This window comes from Varanus komodoensis, unplaced genomic scaffold (assembly GCF_004798865.1).
Source record: "Varanus komodoensis strain SLA01 unplaced genomic scaffold, ASM479886v1 scaffold18_3, whole genome shotgun sequence".
Lineage (NCBI taxonomy): Eukaryota > Metazoa > Chordata > Lepidosauria > Squamata > Varanidae > Varanus > Varanus komodoensis.
In genome coordinates this window covers 3,775,473-3,798,530 of record NW_025335549.1, presented here as the reverse complement: position 1 = coordinate 3,798,530, position 23,058 = coordinate 3,775,473, and the positions used below count along the sequence as shown (strand labels likewise).

General features: G+C 49.7%; 1 protein-coding gene across 9 annotated transcripts in view; it reads left to right on the top strand.

Moving 5' to 3' along the window:
• The first annotated feature begins 281 nt into the window (after nucleotides 1-281).
• KIAA1210 (KIAA1210 ortholog) overlaps nucleotides 282-23,058 on the top strand; it is a 39,383-nt gene continuing 16,606 nt past the window's right edge. For 5 of the 9 annotated variants that reach the window (XM_044427282.1, XM_044427288.1, XM_044427287.1 and 2 more), the window contains exons 1-3: nucleotides 10,303-10,957; nucleotides 18,397-18,473; nucleotides 21,578-21,746. In XM_044427282.1, the coding sequence (XP_044283217.1) occupies nucleotides 10,923-10,957; nucleotides 18,397-18,473; nucleotides 21,578-21,746 (281 nt within the window). In that variant the 5' untranslated portion in view covers nucleotides 10,303-10,922. The other 4 variants (XM_044427286.1, XM_044427285.1, XM_044427281.1 and 1 more) reach the window with 4 other exon arrangements.

Genomic DNA, 23,058 nt, shown 5'->3' with positions numbered 1-23,058 from the left:
CCTTCCAGGCGATCCGGAAAGCAGGCTCACCCACGGCTCCCTCCCCAGCAGCAGAAAAGAAGGCACACTGCACATGCTCCGGAAGCCTCTCGCACCCGCTCCGGCCCGCAGCGAAGAAGAGAGTCTCCAAGGCGGCAGCGGGACGCGCCGTAGGAGGAGGCGGGCCGGCTCTTGGGGTCGGGCGGCGCGCTCCGCCCGCTGGGGCGGCGACGGGCGGGCTTGGAGCGGCGCGGCTGCCCGGCCGCGAGGGCGGAGCTCCCGGCAGCCGCTGGCAGCGTCGAGGAGGAGGAGGAGGAGGGCGCGCCTGGAGTCCCGCGGGGCGTAAGTAGCGCCGTCGGGTCGGGCCGGGCCGGGCCGGGCGCGGGGAGCCAAGCAGACGCCTCGCTTTGCCCGGGTGGGCAGACGAGCGCGGACTTCCTTCCTCTTCGAGCACCAGGAGGCGGATCGGGTCCATGCCAGACTCCGGGTCGGGGACGGAAGGGGGAGAAAGGAGAGCCCTTCTTGCCTTGACCGCATAAAGGAGCCGGGATTTGCATGTTCTGGGGCACAGCTCTGCCCCCAGACTTCTCTCCCCGCACGCCGGCGCATCTCCAGTGCACAGGGTAGGAGGCGGCTGGAGAGCTGGAAGCAGCGGGGCGGGATGCGACGGATGCCTCTCCCTGGCGGTCCAGTCTTGCCTGGAGGCGCCCTCTGACCGGGCAGCCCCACCCCGCCTCCACCCCCAGGCGTGTCTGGGGCACGGGTCTCCTTCAGGCGGAGAGAGACGCGCACTCTGCACATGCCCGAGGTCCTCATTCTCGCCTCCTGGGCTCGGCCGCCGCGACGTTCGGAGCTGGATCTTGGTGGTGAATCCTCGCACAAGCGTTAAATCGCGTCGTGATCTGGACTGTCACACGGATCCTGGCTGTGCGCGTGAGGCGGCGAGGTCCCCTGTTCTGTATTCTTCCTTGGAGGGTTTAAGATGCAGGACGTCCCGACGCAGCCCCTGGGAAAGCGGAGGCTGCTAGCCTTGGATAAGTGCCTGCCGTTTAATGGTGAATGGCGTGAAAGGGGTTTGAAAACGCAATGAAACGCAGAGGTGAGGCAGGGAAGGCTCCAGTCGGGCTTGGAGGTCTGGAATTCTGCCCACTTGTGTTCTGTGTCATCCTTCTGGAATACACAATGCTTTTCCCTCCAAAGGAAGGGCGGCCCCTTCCCCTTAGTACAACTGCAGGTCCTTGGGCCAAATTGGACCCATATGGGATGCCAACTGCCCCTCTACCCTTCTCTCTGGAAGGGTAAAAGAAAGGCATGGCCGGACAGCACCAGACTCTTGCCGGTGTGGGTGGCCCCTTTAGGCAGGTGGGCAAGGGAGAGATGGTGGCCCAAGCATCTCTCTGTTTATTCTTGGCCAGCCCAGATTCAAAATGGCAGCACCCCTTTCTCTCCCGAGTCCCCAGCTTAGCAGAGGGCCAGGGCAATGCCACAAAGCCAGGAACCTGGAGTGCTTTTCTTAAGCTCCTGAAATGGCTCGCGTGGTGGGTGGGAGGATGACAGACACAAGCCCCCTCCTCCCTGCCTGTGGGATTTAATCTTTGAGGCAGGCCATGCTAGTGCATCCCAGAACGTCTCCGCTCAAGATGTCAAAAGGCTCCATCTGTCTATTTTAAGGCTGCAGGGAGGCGGTGGGATTAGCAGGGCAGGCGAGCTGCTGCCCATGCGTGCTGCCAGATGCTCCCTCAGTTCCTCGTCAAGCCCGGGCCTCCGGTTTCCTTCTCCCCTCTCTTCTTCTCCTCTCTTTCCCAAGCGAATGGATTTGATTGCCCCGAGGGGCGGCTGCTCTGAATTTGTAAGCATTTATAAGAATTCATAATGTGTGAGGCAATGCACACATTTCTGACTGCAGAGCCGTACTGTTCCTGCTGCTCTCTCTCAGCACCAGCTCCCTACATTTTGCATCCTTCCCTGAAGCTTTGCCAGTCATGTTCCAAGGCATCCAGAGTCACTATTAATTCTCCACCTGTTGTATTAATTTAGGGAGAAGAGCTGCTTCATCTTTGACATTTTAGAAAGGTTTTTCCTTTTTTGTTCTCAGTTGAAAATGTTAGAAAGGTCTTTCTACACAGACACAAGATATTTTAATGTTTTTACCAAAGTTAATTTGATGCACGCTCATCCAGATGAGCTGAAACTCCCCTTGCATGGGAGCAGCCAGTTCAGTAGCATGAATGTTTTATTTGGAACAACTCATGCTCTGGTTGGGAAGAGGAGCTGACTAGGGAACACTAGCTAGGAATAAATGCCCTGAAAGGGCTTAGTTTTCACAGAACTGCTCCCAGAGGTCTCTTTGGGGTTCCATTGAAAGTGGTAGAGATAGAGAAATCCCAGAAGGAAAATACCATTCAGTATTTCTATAAACCCTCAGAGGGTATCACGCCAGGTGGGGAGAGCCTCTTTCAACCTGGGGGGGGGTGACTTCCATTTAGGGGAGACCCTCACGGGGTGGCACATATCAGTAAGAGGAGGGGCCGAAGGCCCAAAGAGTGGCGTGAAAAGCGAAGTGGGCAGGGCATTTAGCAAATGTTCTGTCGTATGTTAGCTTAAAGCTCTCTCTGCCAGCAATTCAGAACTTCTCTGCATGAAGCTGCTAACTGGCCACTTGCCCAAGACTCCGGTTTCTGGACTGGCTCCTTTAGGTGTGGTTTTCCTCCAGGGTTTTTCTTTCTCTGACTTTCAAAGGGTTCCTTTGCCCAGCCACAAGGTGCTGCTGCAGTATAACAGAACTGTGAAAATAAGCCAGCTCCTAAGAGCATGATTTCCAGACATTTCTCCAGCTAAAAGAAGCCCCGGGAATGTTTGGAAAGCTTGGAGAGGTCCTGGAGGAGAGCTTGGTCCTGTAAAGGGTTCATGAGATACCATGAGTCAGGAATCACGCGTCCATGTAACTGCCTCTTCTAGAAAGGCCAAAGAAAAGCTTTGAAACCTTTTAAGGAGGTAAGCAGACACAATTGGGAAAATGATCCATGTCTGACCATCAGCACTAAGGGGGCGTGGCCTTCTGTGGGACCCCGGAGGGCCAGTTTTGGCTTGTACACATGAGGTTTGCACCTCCAATTTAGGCTAGTTCTCTGCCCTTTTTCTGAAAAGAATGAGTATTTAAAATAGAGTATACAAAGGTGTGTTTGATCAAGGAAGGCTCGGTAGGGTTGGGGTAGGCATTGAGATCTCACCACAGTTTGGAAGTCGGTAATTGGTACAGAAGGTTCTTTCTTGGAGGAAGTGGGTGGTCACATTGCAGAGCGGGTGCAAGAGGACTCTGGGGGCCTTGGCTCCGTGCTTTCGGACTGGGGACTTGCTCCCCACATTGACAAAGCCCACCAGCAAGGGGACCGGCGGTGAAAGCAAGTTACTGACAATGCAAACAAAAAATAATAGTGTCCCAGGGAAAAATGGATGTTGGTCACTTTATTCAAGGCCTTTCCTAAATGGTGGGGGTCGTTACAGACTTGATAATGACATCACGGGAAAGTCTTGAACTGAAGGGATGGACGTCATATTGGTCCTCCTATGTACGAAAAGTAGAAGAGGAAAATCCAGCTAAGCATAGGCCTCTCGGGACACCAGCTTCTGCAAGGCCGCGAGATTCCGTGCGGTTGCAGCACTGAGCCCATGCGGCCAACATGCTGGGACTTGGCAGGCTGAGCGCAGCACACCCTCCCGCAGCTGGTGGGGAAAGCGCGGCTCCGGCGGCCTGCTTCTCTGCACTCTTGGAGAGGGGAAAAGCAGAGCGCGCTGTGGGTGGGAAGGGGAGCAGACTCTCAGCACCCCCCCTCCCATCCCTCCTTCCCTGAGCGCCTCCGTCAATGGCCACCTGATTAAAAGGCCTGGGCACGATGGACGGTGGTGGCATTCACTGCTCCTGCGGCTACTCCGGCCGTGAGGTGCAAGCCAGCCTCTGAGGGAGCGCGCTGGATTGTGCCTCAGTTCACTCGATGTTCTTGGGGCTGCGCTTCATTTTCTTTTCCATTCTTCCAACAAACTTGCAAGGCGCAGTTGTATTGCTGCATTAAAGGTGCGGTTCTCCAGTTAAATGAGAAGAAGATCATGCCAGCAGGGATATTAAAAAAAGGAGGCATCTGGCTTAATTGCTTTGTCTTTTAACCACTTGTGGGGCATAAATAGAAATTATAATAATATCTTATATATCTAGCTTTATCAGTTTATATTTACTAGCCAAGGTTACCTAGGTTAATGGAACACAATGATTATAGAATGTAATTGTTTTTGTTTCAGCTGAATAACTTGCTTTACTGCATTTAGTACAACCCCCTGCATGCTTTCAGCTTTACTAAATCAAAATTTAAATACCTTATGTATTACAGGTCAAATGGGATAACGTCTATTCACTTCATGATATAGAATAACCTCTGAATATTTTCTGTAGTCCTAACAAAGGAACATCTCCAGTCAATAATGGCTTGATTGTTAATTCCTCCCTAAAAAGTAGGTTTGAATGTAGACATTTCTGTGCAGTATAATCTTTATTTTTTAAAGGAAGAGGTTACAACAGCAGTTCAACAGGTCTGGCAGTCTGATAATTTACCTCTTTCTCTGTTTTCTGCCCAGGGATTGGCGTTAATCTTTGACTGCCTCATGTAGCTGCTTCATCAGCCGTGTGGTTAGCTTCCAAATGGTTACATAATGTGGGCGTCAAAGGATGCTCAGACAAAAGCCAGGGCAGGGACAGAAGTGAGTGTTACGTCCATCGATTGCCTGATACCCACATACACTCATCTCTTTATTTATCTTAGTCCTGTGTCAAAATGTTTCCTTGTAAATATAATTTGGGGGGGGGGGACCTCCCCACTCCATGTTTATAACAGAGTCATCCTTTTTCTGCACCTGTTTGCAGCCTTGTTTAGTTGCTGCCCGAGGTACCATTATGAAGCCTTTCCTTCATTATTGCTATTTTTAAAGGGTGGGGTTGACTGAAAGCAGGTTTCTGGGTGATCTGTGGCAGACTGGAAAAGGTCTCCCTTTCTCACCTTTCAGAGGGATACTAAACACTGCTATGCTTAGTTCTGTTGTCCCCAGCTCAGTGCAGATGAGCTTCTGACGCTGGCCCTGAGCGAGGCCTGGTGGTGGTGCCCTCCAGACGCAGAATCTTGGAGCGGGGGCTCCAAAGAACCCTATGCCCCCCAGACCATGTTGGAGGGCCTTAGTATTGCACCCTTCGTCTGTTGCAGCACCCTCACCCCCCACAAGGAGCTTGTGGCACATTAAAGCCAAACCCATTGATTTTGGATGCCAGGCCACTGCATTAGAGCATGGAGTGTCCGGAGGATTCCGGGTTGGTGGGCTGCGTGTGTGGAGCGTGTGTGCAATTCCACGCACAGTGCAGGGGACTCGAAGAGGGAAAGGCAGTCCCACAATAGCATTCTCAGTGCTGGATCAAGAAAACGCCCCCACTTGCAAATCAACGAAGCATAAACATGAACTGACCGAGTAAACAAATTCTTACTTTTAGCAGTGACTTAGCAGTATCTGAGGCCACTGTCCTATGCATAGTTAGACAGAAAAAAGCCCTACCGTTCCTAGCCTTTCCCACACAGGAGCTGCAGGATTTTTTCTGTCTAAGTATGTGTAAGATTGTTCTCTTAAAGCTGTTTCCCCCTTCTGAATGTCTCTGCTTGAATCTAGATCAGGCTGTGGAAGAGGGGTGTTCCTCAGCACTGCATGGGGCGCTCTGGGGTAGCTTGCACATTCAAGTATAAATAGATCCCTCCTTTACTGCAGTCCACAAAAGTTTCTGCCGCTCTAGGCCAGAGGTGAGAAACTGCAGGCCAGTGGGTTAAATCTGGCCATTCTGGATTTGTGTGGAGGCGGGAGACTCCAGGGTTAGCAGGGCCCTGGGTCTGGGCAGCCATTATGGACAGCCTGTGGAACTTAAAGGAGTTGTCCATGGTGCTGAACCAGCGAGAGATTAAAAGAAAAGGGGGGAAAAGACGGAGTGTTTTAGTTGAAAGGGCACAGGATGGGGACAGAGACAGCACCCTGTGACCTGGCCTGACATTTGTGTAACATCGCCATTGCAATCTTGTCCGCAGCCTGGTAAGGTAGGTCAGCGTTGATTTCCCATAAGGCAGTTGTGCAGCTGTGAGTGACTGGGGGCTTTGGTACCTGGGGCCCTGAACCTGTTGCTTTAACAAGGCTTCTGCTTCCAAATTCTTTGCAGAGTTAAGATTGGCTACTTCACCTGTGGGATTTTTTTTTTTTGGGGGGGGAGGATTTTCTTTCTCTTGCTTTCCAAATGTTTCACTGGACAACCATGAGGGTGGCGCTGTGGCACAGCTGAAGGATGCAGATAGGGCCGTCCCATTGCAGTTCATTCCGCAATTGGAAAAGAATAGCACACCTGGGGAGCCTTTGGCAAAGTAGATGCACCATTATTTTTAATAGGAACAATATGTTCCATTGTATGCTAACTTACAGGAATATATAATACTTATAGGAATATATTATACATATGTAACCACTGCTATGGTTAGTATTTTCTTAAATACTATCCAGATCTTGTCATTTTCTTCCCCTTCTCTTTCATTCTTACAGTGCAGTCTGGTTGTTTTTGCATTGCACAATTAACAACAACAACACCTGGACTGATGCAATCAATCAATCAATCAATCAATCAAGTGCTTGTATCCTGTTCACTCCCAGATGCCTGACAACGCCCCCCCCCCCCGTGCTATCAGCTTTCCTGCCATACTTCACATCATCAATTGATGCTGTTGGGAAATACCCAGTAGGATGGTGGTGACACATCATGGCGCTTCTGCGGTTGTTAGAAAGATTAGGGGAGGACTGGACACCAGGACGCCATTTTTGTGGGGCGCTCCATGACTTGATTAGATAGAGGCAGACATGGGGCTGCCATTTTGGGCAGGGTCTCTGTGACTTCATACAATCATGACATAGTACAGGTGGAAGGGACCCTGAAGGCCACCGAGTCCAATCATTCCAGAGCGCAGGGCACCAAGTTAAGCCACCCTCTCAAAGCCTGCCCAGTTGCATCTTGAGTCTGCTAGTCTGTGTCCTGCACTCTGGAATGATCGAAAACCTTTCACGTCCTTGTAGCTCGCTACCAAATCTCCACTCAGTTTGTCAGTGAGTCACAGAGGAGCCATTCTCTTCCAGAACTCCATCTCTCCTATAAGTCTACTTCCAGTTTTCTCCAGATAGTTACTCTAGTGCCTGTTCAGGGTTACTCTGCATGTACTCCCTGTCAAAGATGGGCCATACAGTTGGAAGGGACCTAGAAAGACACTGGGTGTACCCCTCTGCTCAATGCAGGAGTCAAGTCTCCAATCCAAATACTAATGAGGCCTGATCCCACTTAGCTTCCGAACCACTACAGGCTCTTTGGAAGCACATGTCTACTCCACCTAACAATGTACCTGACTTCAAAGCATGAAGCAAGAAGCAGCTCTGATTGCTTCTTCTTCTCTGCAATCAAGGTCAGCATTATGGGAATGCTGTGCACAGACACTTGCATGTTGAGTGCACATACAGATCTGAGCTCACTTTAGATATTCTCCTTGCATGCTTTTGTCCTTAACCTCCTGTGATTAATCTGGGCTTTGTCTAAACTTGTCTCACTTCTTCTCTGCAGATTAGTGCCATACAGAAGTAAACGCCTTGCCATTTGGGGGAGGGGGTGCCAGAAGTAAACGCCTTGCCATTTGGGGGAGGGGGTGCAAGAATTCCCCCTTCTCTCAGAGAGCTGATCCTAGGTAGTGCCCCTCTGTGTGGTAATTATAAACAGCACCAAACCCCCCCCCCCCCATCACCATGCCAAGTGGAGCTTTGGTGAGTCAGGTTACTAACTCAGAAGGGTCATTGCCTTTTTCCTCTAAAAAAGTAGTTTCTTTAGCTGTACTTACAATCGATTATTATCCATATGCTATTGTATTTACACTGTTAATTGAGCTATGGGTCTTATGAACATGATTGTAGAATTATCCACTGTTCTATTTCATCCTGCTGGTCTTATGACCAGAAGAAAATGAACAAGAAAGAAGACAATCTGGCAATAGTTCTGTGCCTCGCTTTGTCATCTGCACAATGTCCTCTTTCCCAGGGCAGACATGGGGAAGGGAGCCGTACCAGTGAGGCACAGCCGTGTCTTTTTACTGGGAAAAGGAATACTATTGTCGTGCCAATCTTGTGGCATGACATCCAACGAAGAGATCATCGTCTTGGCTTGGTTTTGCTTGCACGATGATGGGCACAGCTGTGCAGCCACTACTTCTGCAAGGAGAGCAAGATACTTGCCCAGTGGCTTGGGTGGCTTGGCTAGGAGTTGTTTCTTTGGGGCATGTGGATGGTTGGGGGCTCTTGAGCTTGGGCCCACCCCACACATTCACATGAGATGTGGAGAAACAGCTTGGAGCTGCAGCAAAGCACAGCAGGGGGGGGAAGGGGGGGCTTATGTCTCACTGGTGGCTTGAAGATGGAACCTGGAAGCAGAGGGGAAAGCCACCAGACGCCCTGGGCTTCGCAGGGAGCAGTGGGGCAGCAAATCCTCCATTACGAATGAGTGCTGAACAAGTTTTGCTCTTCCATCAAGGTGGATTCGTAAATGCTTCCAGGGTTTTTCCCTTCCCAGGACCTCCTTGAACAGAATTGCTCTGTCTGGAGAAGAGCAGAGTGACACACGTGTGCATGAAGCAGGACTGAGTCGGACAAATGGGTGCAACGCAATGACAACTGGACACGAGTTCAGCACATGCCAGCAACCAGTGTGTTCAGGGTACAAACAGGCCCAGTGAAGTCTGCATAGCTGTAACATAGGACCCAGTCCAGGAGGTGGTATAAAATCAGAGTATGAAAAATTGGGGGAAATGTACCATTTGGGAAGTTCTGATATATTGGACAGGAAACAATATCTCGCCAAGTACTTCTAACATCAGCTAAGGCTTGGGCAGGAGCCGGGGAGGGGGAGAAAAAGGAGCTTTGCGGGCGGCTTTGGATTCCCTGAATCAGGCTGTACCTTCAGTGCCTTTTGTTTTGTCATCCGCTCAACAGAAAGAATGACCTGGTCCAGCCACTGTATTTTAATCGAGTTCGTTTCTTCTTTCCCTCTTTTTCCCTTGCGTTTCTGAATTTTGGTGTTTGGTGTTTTCTTGCATTTCTTTTCTTTATTTTTTTGCATGTCTGTCTCTGAATTTTGGTGTTCCCCACGATGAGGTTTCCCATGCTGCCCCATTTGGCATTTGGGGGTGGGTTGTGCTAGTAGCTCCTTGCATTGGAATGCCAGACAGATTTGGGAATGCAGCTTAAGTCCAAACTTCACATATACTAAGCTGGCAGAAAATAATCGGATTTCAGGGGTCAACTTTTTGGGCTGTCCATCCTGCACAGGGATGGTCATGCTGCAGAACGTTCTCTCCTACTCCTGAGCATGACGTAGACGAACATACAGCTCATCTTCGGAGCCAGGCCTCTCTCGGCCTGAGGGCTGAATTCCTTTCTAGAGAAGCTCCCCATTCCAGGAGTGGGTGGAGCCAAAGGAAAAAGGGATGGGGCCAAAATACCAGCATGCTCTAGTTTAAAGCGCTGGCGGCCAGTTAGCCAAGTCTTAGGAGAGGCAACACAGCCTTTCTGAGTCCGTGAAAAACCTGTACAGAAGCTGGGAAGCCCCCAGATGGTTGGTGAAAAGAGGACTTGGCCATCAGGCAAGCACCAGAGAGCTGGTTTAGGAGCCCAGTGGGCCAGGGGTCTGAGTCTGTGCAGTCTGGCATAAAAGGAAGGGCGAGGACCGGGGTGGTACCTTCTTGCTTTTGGCATATATGCAAAAGCACATGTGTGTTGCATACAGGGCATATGCATGAAAGGTCCCTCTGTTCATACAGACATGTCCACCTAAAGTTTTTCCACGTGGAGGTGAACCTACGTTTGTGGGATGTGTTGCAGCTCAGTGGCCGCCAGCCCTCCATGCCTGTGAAATAAAATACGGCCCAGTTCCTCCCTCTGGCCTCTGCAGCTCCTAGCAAGTCCCATTTCCTTGAAGCAAGCGGTGCCCAGGCATTTTTAAAGGATGTTGAACAAACAGGAGACAAGCGTAACACATGTCCTTTCCTCCGGGCGTTCTCGATGTTGCCGGATTGGCGGGACCCCAGACACAATCTGGGTGCTGGTGGCTTGGGGAAGCCCCGCAGGCAGAAGGCAAGGGACGTATCTGGGGGCGGGGGAGCCCCTTCGTGACTGTGGACGGAGCGTGCTCCGTGGCCCTGCTGCCTAATTGTGGGGGTGGGATGCAAAATGGGTGGGGGGAGTGGCGTGGAAAGGAGTGCCTGGAACTCCGAACAGCTCCAGAGTGTGGAGCGTCAGGTCCCATGTCGATCATCCCCCATGGATTAATTGGGCTCTTGATTGCAAAAGGAAGCCGCTTCTTCACTGTTGCAGAAGAATGAGCGACTCTCGTTCTTCCCCATTTCCTTTACGTGGTGTAACATTTTGCAGCGATACTCGTGTCTAAATTCACCCCTTTCCCCCCCTTCTGGCAGGCAGTCACTTCTTTATTCATCTGAGCCCCTGCAAAAGAAAAGAAGGAGATGGAGAGACAAACGGATAACATTTTGGGGCTTGAGATGAGCTGTTGTGGCTTTGCGGTGCTGGAGAGAGAACGAGAGAGAACGAGAGAAACAGGAAAGGGGGGAGTTAACAATTCATAGCCATGTATGGAACAGGCACAACCTTCTTTGGATCCAGTTCAGCAGCGCCTCTGGGCCTCAGATCAGGAACTTTATCTGGCTAGCAATCACATCGGCACGCGGGATTTTCGTGTGGGCAATTGGTGAGCCACATTCTAGGCAGACGGCAGCATCTTTCTGCATCTATAAGGAGCCATTACATATTTGTGCACTGACAGTAAATGAGGGATTATGGCAAGCTTCTACAACTGCTTAAAGAGCAACAAGTAAGTGTCTTTCAGTATTCTTTGCTCCCGGACCTCTTTCTCAGCCCAGTTTCCACCTGGCTTCCTTTCCAAGTGGGCTGACTGTAGCAGATAACAGAACCTATGCTCAGCATTTGCCTTACCCCCTGCTTTGAAACACAGAAAGCACTGCAGTCTATCAATTGTTTTAAATTCTGCAGACAGAATTGGTTGGGTTTTTTTTTAATGCTTTGTACGAAAAGCTTAGATCTTAGATGGTTAAAACATTGCTTTTGAAAGTTGCTAATATCATACTGATAACCCACCAAATGAAACTTTTATTCTGCCATCCTATAAGTGTCATTTTTGCTAATGATAATTAACCATTGCAATCATTCATTATTTTCCATGTGGGGTTTGGGGTTAAACCTCACTGGATGTTGTGGGACTTACGTCTGAGGTGACCCATGTAAGATTGCGCTGCATGGCTGCAGTCCTGTTCATACTTATTTGGGACTTAAGACCCACTGAATACACTGGGACTTACTTCCAAGTAAATTTACAGAGGAGTGCATAATGAGACTGCAGTAGATTGTCAGTATGAAAGAGCCTGGTGCTTTTGTTTTAAAGATACCTTTTCTCTTGGTGGGATCAGTTTGAGAGGGAGGATTCTTTATGAAGTCATGTATGGGATACAGGAAGAAAAAACTTGCAAATTCTTTTAACTCACAAAGGTTCAAAATACTTAATGGTATCAATAATGTGGCTACTCTGCTTCCCGAAACAAGGAAGGGGTTTATTTCTTTGCTTATTTGATGTGTGCAGTGTTATACAACCATCTTTGTAGGGAAAGTGAGACAAAGAGCTTTCCAGTTATTTTGCTGGTTGCTCTGTTGATGAAATCAGTGAACCAAATTGTAAAAGAGAAGGTGCTCCTTTTAAAATCTTAATTGTATTAATAGAATCAATTTCAATTAAATTAGTTATAATCATATCCCCATTTCATTCCCCAGTCTCCCTTCCCTTAATCATAAAGTCTTTGCCTAGTTGGTACAAAGATGGGCTGTGGCCCAGTGGCAGAGAACTAATTGCGGCCAGAAAGTTAGTTCCCAGCATCTCCAGGTAGAGCGAGGAAAGATCCTGCTAAAACCTCAGAGAATCTCAGCTGTTCAGGCTTTGCTGATTCTCTTGCAAGTTGCCGATTTTCAAAGACAAATGTCAGAACTTACACACAACATTTAGCTGGTGAACATTTCAACAGGACAGGAGAAGACGCTTCTGTGGATGTTATCTAATTGCATTCAACGTGCTTTCCCTCTAGCTCGGGCTTGGATAGTTGCTCTGTTTTTTTGAGCCAGTCAATTATGGGCTGTCCAGTCATCTGCCACAATGCTAGTGCTAGGTGAGCGTGACGTCAGGGGGCCTGCTGGAACTAGGATCATGGCGAGTCACCCTTGTTTTCATTGTGTCTGTTGTTAAATACAGAGTTGGCAGACAACATTAATGCCCAGTAGTCATCACCGTCCTTTATTATCCCACCCAGCAGTTTTCGGAACAGGAATGACAAACTCCATGAGGCTCTGCATTGCATTTGTTCTGTGTACTTTGGATAATCTGGAAAGGAGGGCTGGCCCGTTTGCTCTCTGCCGTTACAACTTTATTATGTCATCCAGGGTGCTTCTGGACAAAGCGTCCATTGTGCCATCACAGTGCCCCATTTGTGGAGCTTTACAGGGGCCACAGACACGGCCCTTTCCAGTCTACAGCTCTCCTGCGCTTTCCTACCTCTTCATTCATTTTTGCGAGCAGCAAAATCTGTCGTGGAGGAAAGCCAGAAGAAATGTTTGGTGCCTTTTGACTGTGATTGCTAGCTGTCCTCTGCCTGGAAGCATGCTAGGAAAACACCTGTGGTCCTTGCGGTCTCTTTTGCTTGCATGACAGTCACACAGGAGAAGCGCATGAGTGTTTATCTGCATTTCCTTTACATTGGACCAAAAGAGTCCAAATGGTTCTCAACTAGTTGTTTGTACCATGGTAACCATCAAGGTTCCCCGAGGGATTCTGGGAATCGTAGCTTGGAAAGGGGATGGTGACCTCACTGATAGGGTGCCAGAGGTCGCATGCACTGCATAAAGAAGGTCCCAAGTGCGATGCGCAACACCTCCAGCTGCAAGGTTTTCGTAGCAGGTGATGAGGCAAATGCTGCCCTGAGGCCCTGGAAAGCATCTTCCAGTTGGGGTAGGCAGGGCTGGGCAAAGGTTAACAGCTGGGTTCAGACCACACAGTAACCCCTAGAGAGTGTGGGTCTTTCTTGAAACTTGGGTTGTTGTTGAAAAATGGGCTATTGTGTTATCTGAACCCAGACTTAATTGATGTGAAGCAACCTCCTGTATTATGTATAACCTTTGAACTGGCGACCTCAAGTTGCCAAGGAAGCATCGCTGAGTGGAAAAGTGTGTGTGGAAAGGGACAGTTTCTAGTTAAAAGGTTGCCTGGAAGGAACTGTTTCTACTTGAGGCCTTGGACAGCCGCTGTGTGGGGGGGCAGCCTTTGCGTGGGCCTGGTTAACAAACGGTCCACACGGGGTCAGAGCATCTACTTGCATTTCTAGTCCCCGTTAGAGAACGACAGCTCCCAAACTTTTGTGGGAGGAGGAAATGACAAATCAAGATAACAGCTATGTTGGTAATGATGTGCTCTTGCGAAATTCTGGACACCAATGGCTAGCAAGACAAACAGCGACAGCATTGTCTGGTCACAAGGAGACCAAAACAAGCCCCACAAAGAATTAAATGATACGTGACTTTTATTTTTTGGTCCTTTGTTTTGCAAGGAACCCCAAAGCGACTCCTCAGCCTGACATTTTCAAGATACCGATGATGTACAAATGGATTAATTCCATACACAGCCGACTCCCTGGGCTTCTCTATGCGCCGCATGCATTGTGTGCTCCTAATCCCTGACTCATGGAAGTTTTCCGGGCCTTTTGCCATGTCATCTTCCCGAGCCTCTCCCAAGTTCTGCAGTCATTTTTGTGGCCGTTTTTGGACTGCGATTTTCCAAAATGGTGGCCCTGTTCACTGGGGGGCATCATGTAAACTTGTGTTTCTACCCCACGCTGCAGCATCCCCTTTCCGTCATATAATGGAACTTGTAGAACCGTATAGAAAGGCAGAAAGGACATTCCTTGGGGGTGGAGGGGGGAACTAATCTCCAAAGTTGTTCTTCCTCTTGCAGAGAAAACAGAAGGCAAAGCCCCGATCATGAACCAGCTTGTAGAGAACCTCTCAGGTCGAGCCATGCTTGTAAGAGCAGGTTTTGCAAAGCTGTGCTCTACAAGTCTCCAGTGGGGCGTTCTGGGTGATTGGATTAGGTTCTGACCTACGTTAAGAAACTTACCTCGGTCTTAGACTGAAAGATTATGGCTCCCCCCAAGAATTCTGAGCTCTGCAGTTTGTCGAGGGTGCTAAGATCTCTACAGCTTCCTTTGCAGAGCTGCAACTCCATAACGCTGCGATAGGGCCCCGACTTGGTGTGCAGACAGCTCAAGCTTCAGGAAGGCTCTGGCCGGCAGGGTTGATCGGGGTCCTGAATTTATTCCAGCCTGAGAGCCAAATTGCACTTTGGAGAAGATCTCAGGGGTTGCATTCCAGTGCTGGGTGGCAGAAAACAAAATACAAAAAAGACTAGTGTCTTTTGGTCCGTTGGCATTTTGGCCGTTAAAATGGGAAGCCACAGAAAGGGGGGAGCCTCCCGATATGGGAGAGCAGGGGAACGGGCATGGCTGAGGGGAGGGGAGGGCCCCTGGGGTTGGTTCTGGCCCCTTGGCCCGAGGTTGCCTCCTCCTGCTGTTAGAGCTACTGGGTGGATCGCTGCCCTGGCTCAGTGTCCATCTTTCCTCTGCTCCAGGTAACTTCCTTGGCACGTCCTTGGATAATTGCACATCTGACAGGTGATCGGTGGTGGGCATCGCCCGCCACAGCTGCATGGCACTTATTTCCACCACTCCCACCCAGAAAATAGGCTGGAGAGAGTGTGTGCTTGGCGAGACGGCCGCCGAGCGCACAAGGCCTGCCTTTCACTGGTGTGCCGGCCGCTTCAAGGCGGCTGCCTGGGGATTTCGGTGGGGGCGTCTGTTTTTGCTTTGGCTCTGGAATGAATGTTTATGGCAAAGTGAACCTTCTGGAAACTCATGCCAAGAGTGCCTTCCCCTTTGAATTCTTGACCGTGAAACATCTGCATTGAATCCAGCTGGAATCCAGCATGCGGATGGGGGCGTGTGTGTGGGAATTCAGTCTGTATAACTGCCTTTCCCGCTCTGCCTTTGAGCGATTTTTGAAACCTACCTATTGAAATATAATTGACTCTTTCTTAGGGGACCCTCAGTGCTCCGCCTGAAAAGTGAAGCCCCCGCAAGCATGTTTACATTTGGCTCTGAGCTGGCACTGGGAATAAGGTGTTTTATCCCCATGTAATGGGTGTGGGTCTGGAGCGTGTGTGGAGTCACTTGGAAAGCAGGCCAGAAGTAGAGCTGCCTTTTCAGTGCTCTTTAAAGAACGAAGCAACAGGAAGAGAGTTCCAGGGTGAATGGGCGGAATTAGAAACATTTCAGGTAATTCTGGGGTGTCCCTTGCTGAATTTTAAAAATGTGTGTGTGGAAATAGAGCCACTTTTGACCACTGAGCAGAGGACTACAGTTCCCATCAAGCCTGACCGTAGAGCATGCTGGTCAGGGCCGTTGGGAGATGAGTAGTGCGTTGTCACCAGCTTGAGGAAGGCTGAGCCGGCATTTGATGGGCATGTCGTGAGCGGAGCCGGCTGGAGCCGTGGGTCAGACTAGATGGCCCAGGAGACCCCTTCTGACTCGCTCTGTTTCTATGTTTCTGTTTCCCAGGGGTGGACATAGGTGCAGGAGGGAGGGAGGGCGGGAGGGAGTTGCGTGCTGCCAGGTCAGCTTTATGTGAGTATCTAATGGAATCATTTGTCCCACTCCCTCGGTCAAAAATGCTCTTGGAAGGACTTGCTAATCAGGCAAGGTTATAAACTAAGAAGGCAGGGCACAGAAGGAAAAAGGGAAGCTGAGGGAAGAGGAAAAGTTGAAAGTCTTTCAGCTGGGGAGGGATGATCCCGCTTCCCTTCTGCCTCCTGCTGCTGCCAGAGCGACCCTTTGTGCTGACAGTGGAGTGGGGAGAAGTCCCCTGGGCGGAGGTCTTCAGAGGGCTCGTGCCATGTCCTGGCCCTTTTGGGCCCCTCTGCTCTGCATGGTTAGAGGACGGTGCTTCGGCCAATGGGCCCCCCTTTGTGTCCCCCTCCAGCCACCGCCTTCCCTCTTTCTGGGAGATCCAGAGCTGCGGGGCCACTGCAGACTCTGGTGCCTGTGCGGCCAGAAGTCCAGCATCTCCAAGAGATGGCAGGTTCCCCGTGTGTTTGGGAGGTGTCCGTGCACTCTGGTGCTCTGCCGTGTTGTGGACGGGGTTCTGGACCACTGCCCATGAAGACTGGGCAATGCTGGGACTCGGAGTCCAGTCCCCCAAGCGTCTGGAGAGTTCCAGGGAGAGGAAGGCGGTGGGATCGGATCTTTGCAGCTGCTGGCTTCCACAGTCCTCACCGGTCGCTGGGGCTGTGTAGGTGCAGGAGTTACGGACCACGTGAAGTTGGCGCAGCCTGAAATTCAAGATTCGTGGCTCAAAGAGGCATTTGTTCACGGAGTACGTTACCGTTCTGGGACCAAACTATTTGTTTTCATTTCTTTCACTGAAGAAATTTGCCGAGTGTTTCATTCCCTTTAGCTAAGTCTGTGTGATTGTATGAAAAGCATTTCCTGCCCCTACATTTTGGGAGGCGGGGGTCAGTGCTACGCACAAAGCCAGCTGCTTTCTGTTAGATTTTGTTTTCCTTTTGCAAACAGCACATGATTCTTCCCCCAAGTTTGCTGCTTGTGAACTTCGGGTAAATTGCTCGTTGGTAGAGACATGTCATGAAATAATAACCTGTTATTGTATCTGATGCCAGTGTTGTAAGGCAGGAATATTGGCCAAAACGGACCTTTCTCTGTTCTGCTACTACCGAGTAATCTTGGATTTGCTGGCGTGTTGCTTGGCAAAGAGCCCCCTCCAGGGGACGGGTGACCCCAGACGGATCCAAACAGAATGTTGCATCGGTATTGAATGTCACCTGGCTGGAAAGCCAGACTACCCTAAGCCCATCACGATCTTACCACAGCCTTTCCCAACCCGGCCCCTGCCGTGTGTGTTGGAGTACGACTCCCATCACACTGACCGCAGATGATGGGATATGTAGTCCAAACCATCTGCCTTGGGGAAGTCTCCCTTCCTCTTCTTGTGATGGAAAAGAGAAAGCTTGGCCTCTCAATTTGACCCCGTCAAGAATCGTGTCCGCTGTGAGAGCACAAGAGGAGTGTGGCTGTCAGTATCACAACAGCAACTGCTTATGCTTCCTGCGGTCACCCTGCACCTTGCCAAATGGGGAGCTCTTTGGTTCTTAAAACATGCTAATTAATTTTATGGAAAGAAAATTCATTTCTGTGTTCGGAGCCTACCCTACTGTCCTTCTGTCTTAGGCACTTTCAGTCACCAAGGGTTAGTCCAGTCCTGAGAAGAAAGGAGATCTAGGATTCACAAATTTGAGTGTGGGGGCAAGGACTGTGTGTAGACAGAAAGGGACAGCTGAGTTTGGCAGCTGTCGTGGGGGCACCAGGCCTGATCCTGATTAATCCGCTCAAAGTTTTGCTGCGTAACCTCTACCTAATTTGAGTGGGAAAGCACTGGGTTTTTCATTTTTCTTTCCCCCGCAACAAAACTGAGGACTAGAATCTTTCCTAAACAAAGAAACAAAGCAAGCTTGAAGGCTCAGACTGGTGTGTTTTTATGCAAACTGGTATATCATGTGTTACGGGTGATATTCTCTGTTCGCAGCTAACTTCATGGGGGCATCTCCTTGGCGCAAAGGTTTGTCAGAAAGAAACCTGATGAAACTTTACACAGCAAAAAGTCTTACAGATCTCGGCCTTTCCTGGCAGTCTGTGTGAGTTGGAGGACTTCCCCCACTTCTGAACACGCACAGGACTCTTTCTTACAGCACAAAACACGACTGTAGAGCTGGATCTGCACAGCTCTTCCTGGAGTTGTGAAAAACAAACTCTAGGCTTCTTTCCTCTCATGCTAACATTGATCCCAGCTTCCTGAGGAGTGAGATGTGTCCCCTTGAGCAGTTAGTCTGTTTGTTAGTTTTGGCTGGCAAGCAGGGTGTTATTGAAAAGTGAGGAAAAGACCATTTGGCTGCGGCTACAAATATATCTGTGAGATCCCTGTTTTCTATGTACATGGTGGGTCTGTCGAGGGACATCCGGGAGAGCTTTGCTGCTTTGCTTGTATGAATTATCCCAGTCCCTCGCCAGTGCTTAGGTGTGCCTCGCCTTGGGCATAACCTTCTGTCTTTTCTTCGTTTCTGGGGCATTTCAGCAACTGTATCATGGCGGCCAGCCCAGCGGATCTGATAGAGCCATTCGATGGGGAAGAAACGGGTGAGGAACTTTCACGTAAGTATCCCCATATTAGCTGTTTTCACGATATTCTGCGCATAAAGGTGGGCTGCCGGCAGGCTCAAAGCTCCAGCTGAATACTGTTTTGCCAGACTCAATCCATTTTCACAATTTTGCCCCTTGGCCACTCATTCCTGCTTGAGCTGAGACTCTGGCCAAGGACTGCTTCATTTCCTCTTCTCCTGGAGAGGCCTTGTGAAAGCAAGAGGGTGCTAGAGAAGTTCTCTTCTCGGCACCTTCATTTATTACTGGGGGCTTGGGCAGAGCCTGCGCTGCTGCTCTCAGGAGAGAGAACGGGGCTAAGGAACTCTGCTTCTTACCTCTGGGAGGTCAGAGCCATCAATGGTCATCTGGTAGCATCTGGTAGTTCCATCAAGCCGCTCCTTCCATCTGTGATGCTGCATGGGCTTTGCTAGCAGGCCACCTCCTTTAGCTCCAGTGCAGCTGGTCTTGATCCAAACTACTGGGCTACTCTAAGAACTGCTGCCTGGGTGTGCATATAGTTCCTTTGCCCACCTCCTCCCTTGTTCTTTTTGTGCTGGAAGCTTACAGGCAGGGCCTGGCTTGTTGTCTTGATCTTGAGCTTATGCAAGCCCTTTCATCCTGCTGGCACCTGTTTCCACCACTCTGCCTCTCAGAAATCTGCCTCTGCCTCTTTCTGGGCCAGCTACGCATCTGCACCCCTCTCATCTCTGGGTCCCCTTCCTTTGGTTGACTTACCTCCAGTCTACAACTTCTGTCAGAGAGCCAGTGCAGTGTAGTGGGGCAGTCTTCCTCAGCCTGGGGCCTCGGTTGTGGATGACAACTCCCATCAGCTCCAGCTAGCCATTGGTTGGGGATGATGGGAGTTGTAGTCAGCACATCTTGGGGCACCACGTCGGGGAAGACTGGTAGACTGTCTAAGAGCTGAGAGACTCAGGAAGCATCTATTCCTCCTTGAAGCTCAGTGAACATCTTTAGCTCTGGGGTACCCAACATGGCGCTCATGAGGCATTCCCCAGCACCCATAGGTGCCTGCAAACTTGCTTTTCTTAAAAAAAGGAATCTTTTAAAAATGCAGGTCCAAGTTGTTTTGTGCTGTTGAGTTGTCTCAGATTCACTGGCGATCCTATGAATGAGCATTCTCCATAATGTCCTGACCTTGGCAGCCCCACTCAGCTTGTGTAAATGCAAGCCGTAGCTTCCTTTACGGAATCAGGCCATCTCCTCTTCGGTCTGCCTCATCTTCTGCCCTTGACTTCCCCTGGCATTCTTGTCCCCACCAGTCTGTCTTGCCTTCTCAGGATGTGCCTGAAGTACGACAGCTTCAGCTTTGTTATTTTTGCTCCCATGGAAAATTTGGGCTTGATTCGACCAAGGATTCCTTTGTTCGTCTTTCTGTCACTTCAGGCACTTGCAAAGTGCTCCTCCAGTGCAGCATTTCAGAGGCATCCATTTCTCCCTATCTGCTTCCTTCACAGTCCAGCTTTGATCAGAAATAGAATAGTGCATATGATCCTGGCCTTGGTCTCCCGTGAAACTTGCTTGTGCTTGATGATCTTGGATATGTATATATCCATAGCAATGAATGCACATGAGATGCATACATCTTTCTAGCAATTCTCCCCAGACACCAACAAAAGCAGGCCAAGTATCAAAACAGATATCCACCTATGTGCTATACTGAAAGCAGTGTATGATCCTTAATCCATTGCATTGCTGGAGGTGAGTATATCTCCTTGCAATGTTGCAAGATCAGTCTGTCTAATGAGTCCAGAGAATCTATTTTACTGGTCACTTGTTGATTTCCCAGAAGCAGGGAAATCATTTAAGAGAGCATGTGTATCGGTGAATGTCAAAGGCTATTCCAGTACAAAATTATCTGCTTTAACCTCCGCATAAAAGGAAGCAACTCCGCGACATTGCCAAAATGTATCTTCAAAGGCCTTTTGGCCATATTGCATTGCCAGCAAGTGCATTCAACCAGCCCTTTTTAAAGAGATGTTACCATGTCCAGTGGACACAGAACTTTAGGAATAAGATGCAGTCCGAGATCCATAGATGCAACTGATGGATGCCAAGGATGCGAACCTCCGATTGTGCATTTTTGTATTCATCTCAAGTTCCTAAATGTGCCTGCTGGTCCCAAAAAATCCGGGGACCCCTGGCTCATCTCGTCACTGTGTATCTCTGAGTAGTTTGTCCCAACCAATCTGCTGAAAGGCACACCTTTAACTGTGTTCTCTCTCTCGCTTTCTGTGGGATCAGCGGCCACTGATTCTGCCTCAGAGTACGTGACTTCAGCCACAGCCCACGTGGTGGAGCTCCTTCTCCCGTGGAACAAGGCAGGGAGAGAGGGCAGGCAGCAGCCTGGAGTCATTGTCCAGTTCTCAGAGTGGCCACTGTCCGGCCAGCTCTGCCGCCGCTGGTGGCATCAGCTTGTCCTCTGCCTCGTGTGCTGGCACGGGTGGAGAGGCGGCACTGCGGGCAGAGCCTCTGCAGCAGGAGGAGACTGATCTGCTGAAACAGGGCTTTGTTTCTGGGGGAGCCCTCCAGCTGTGGGGATTTATGCCTCGGCTGCCCTTGTTTGGCCAAAGAATAGAAGGCGTCTGAGCCTGGCTCGCCTGATCTCATCACTGCTTTGCATCTTAGATGGATGCAGCACGGCCTGGAGACGTCTTTGCTCGGAGATGTGTGGGTTCCTGGGTGGTTTGGCCAGCATCTGTGCATTAACAAGCCGACTCTTGTGTGCATGTGCGTGCGTCAAACTAGCGTCCTCCAGAAATGTGATGTCAGTGTTTCCAGGGGATCACTTTTTCCCCCAGATCACGCCAGTTGCAACCCCCCAACACGTCTCTCTTGGCTTAGCTGCCTAGTAGCCCAGAGATAGCAGAGGCCCTTGATGTCAATTTTAAGAAAGTAGCAGCAGCAGCACCTGCTATGGAAGCTGGAAAGGTAGCAGCTCCTTGCTTTGCAGAACAGGTAACAGAAGGCTGCAGTTGGCTTTCCTTAGGTGAGTCCATGTCGCATCATTGTAAGAAGCTCAGCGTTGTTTGTCCTCAAGACCGTGTCATTAACGCCTTTGACACAATAGCCATCCTTTTTTGTTTTCTCTTGCCTAGGAAAGAAAAAATCCAAGTTTCAGACTTTCAAGAATTTCTTTGCCAAGAAGAAGAAGAAGAGCAAAGAGCTGTCATCTCCCATGGGAGGAGGGAGCAGACTGAAAGCTAGCCAGTCCAGTAGTGATGTCAATATTGATTCCAGCCTACTCCATGCAGCTGTGGAGCCTGGGTAAGGTAGTGCAGCTGCCCAGTGCGCGCAGGTTAAACGCAGGAAGTGCTCTGCAGTGAGCTGCTCCTTTCATTCAAGCTGATGCACAAACAAATCCCAGTGCTGCAGCTGGAATGTCAGGAATTTCCTCTCTTCCATTTGCAACGTGCCTCAAAACAGCTAGTGCGGTAAAAAAGCAACACCCCCCGGACTGTTTAAGCCGCAGAAGTGCTGAGAGATGGGATTTGCCTGTGTGTTGCCTGAATTCCATCCAGACAGAACTAATTGGCATGGGTGTTGGGTTGGCCTTTTAAAAGTAGGTAATACCCTGGTTGAAAGATGGTTCCTGTCACTGGAACGGCCATTGTGTCCTACTGGTGGCACGGGGAGGAGAGCCCACACTTTCCACCTTCAAGCTGGCCAACGCTTTGCGGCTGAGAATGAAGAACTAGCTCCCTGGCCAAAGTCCGGGCTTGTCTTTGACCCATCCACAATGTTGGGTGGATATAGGAAAGGGGGTTTTGCAGTTCACATTCCTGTTCATTGGAAGCCCTCAAGGCTGCTTGGTAGCTTATATTGTGCAATGTTGCATATGTGCAAAGCTGCCTCAGAGTTACTCAAGGCATCGGTGCAGACAGATGGTTTTCCCCAGCTCTGGTCCTTTTTTTTAAAGCTGGACCTGCAGGCATTTGCACCTGGGACCTCCACTTTGCAAAGGTTGCCAGTCGCCATCAAGTGCCCCCTTTCCTTATTTTTTGGAATAGTTTTGTAATATATTGAGCCTCCATGAACCCTATTGCTGAGTCTGTGTTTTCTAAAAACTCCCTCTGGGGGTTGGTGACCAGCGGAAGGGCCTTTTCCGTGGTAGCACCTCATCCTCGGAACTTGCTCCCCAGAGAGGTGTGTCTGGCACCACCTCTTTTTTCTCTTCAGTGCCAGGTGAAGTCCTTTTTATTTTCCAGAGACTGTAATAGATAATTGTTACTCTTAATAATCATTTTTATCATTACTGCTGCTGTGCCACATGTCAACTGTGGGTTGTTATTGTTGATGATGTTGCATTGGTTTTATTCTTGTATGGAAATATGGTTATTTCATTGCTTATTTATGTTTCTTAACTTCCCAGAGAGCCTCTGGGCTATGGGGTGGCATAGAAGTGAAATGAATGAATGAATGAATGAATGAATACACACTTTAAATAAACAGAACGAGCTAGATCTGATGTAGCCAGTTCTATCTATCTAGGCAGCTGTAGAAAAGAGCCAAGGCCAAGAATTGATGCTTGAGTTTGCTTGTTTTCCTCTCCTCTCCTCTTCCCTTTTTCCTTGTGTGC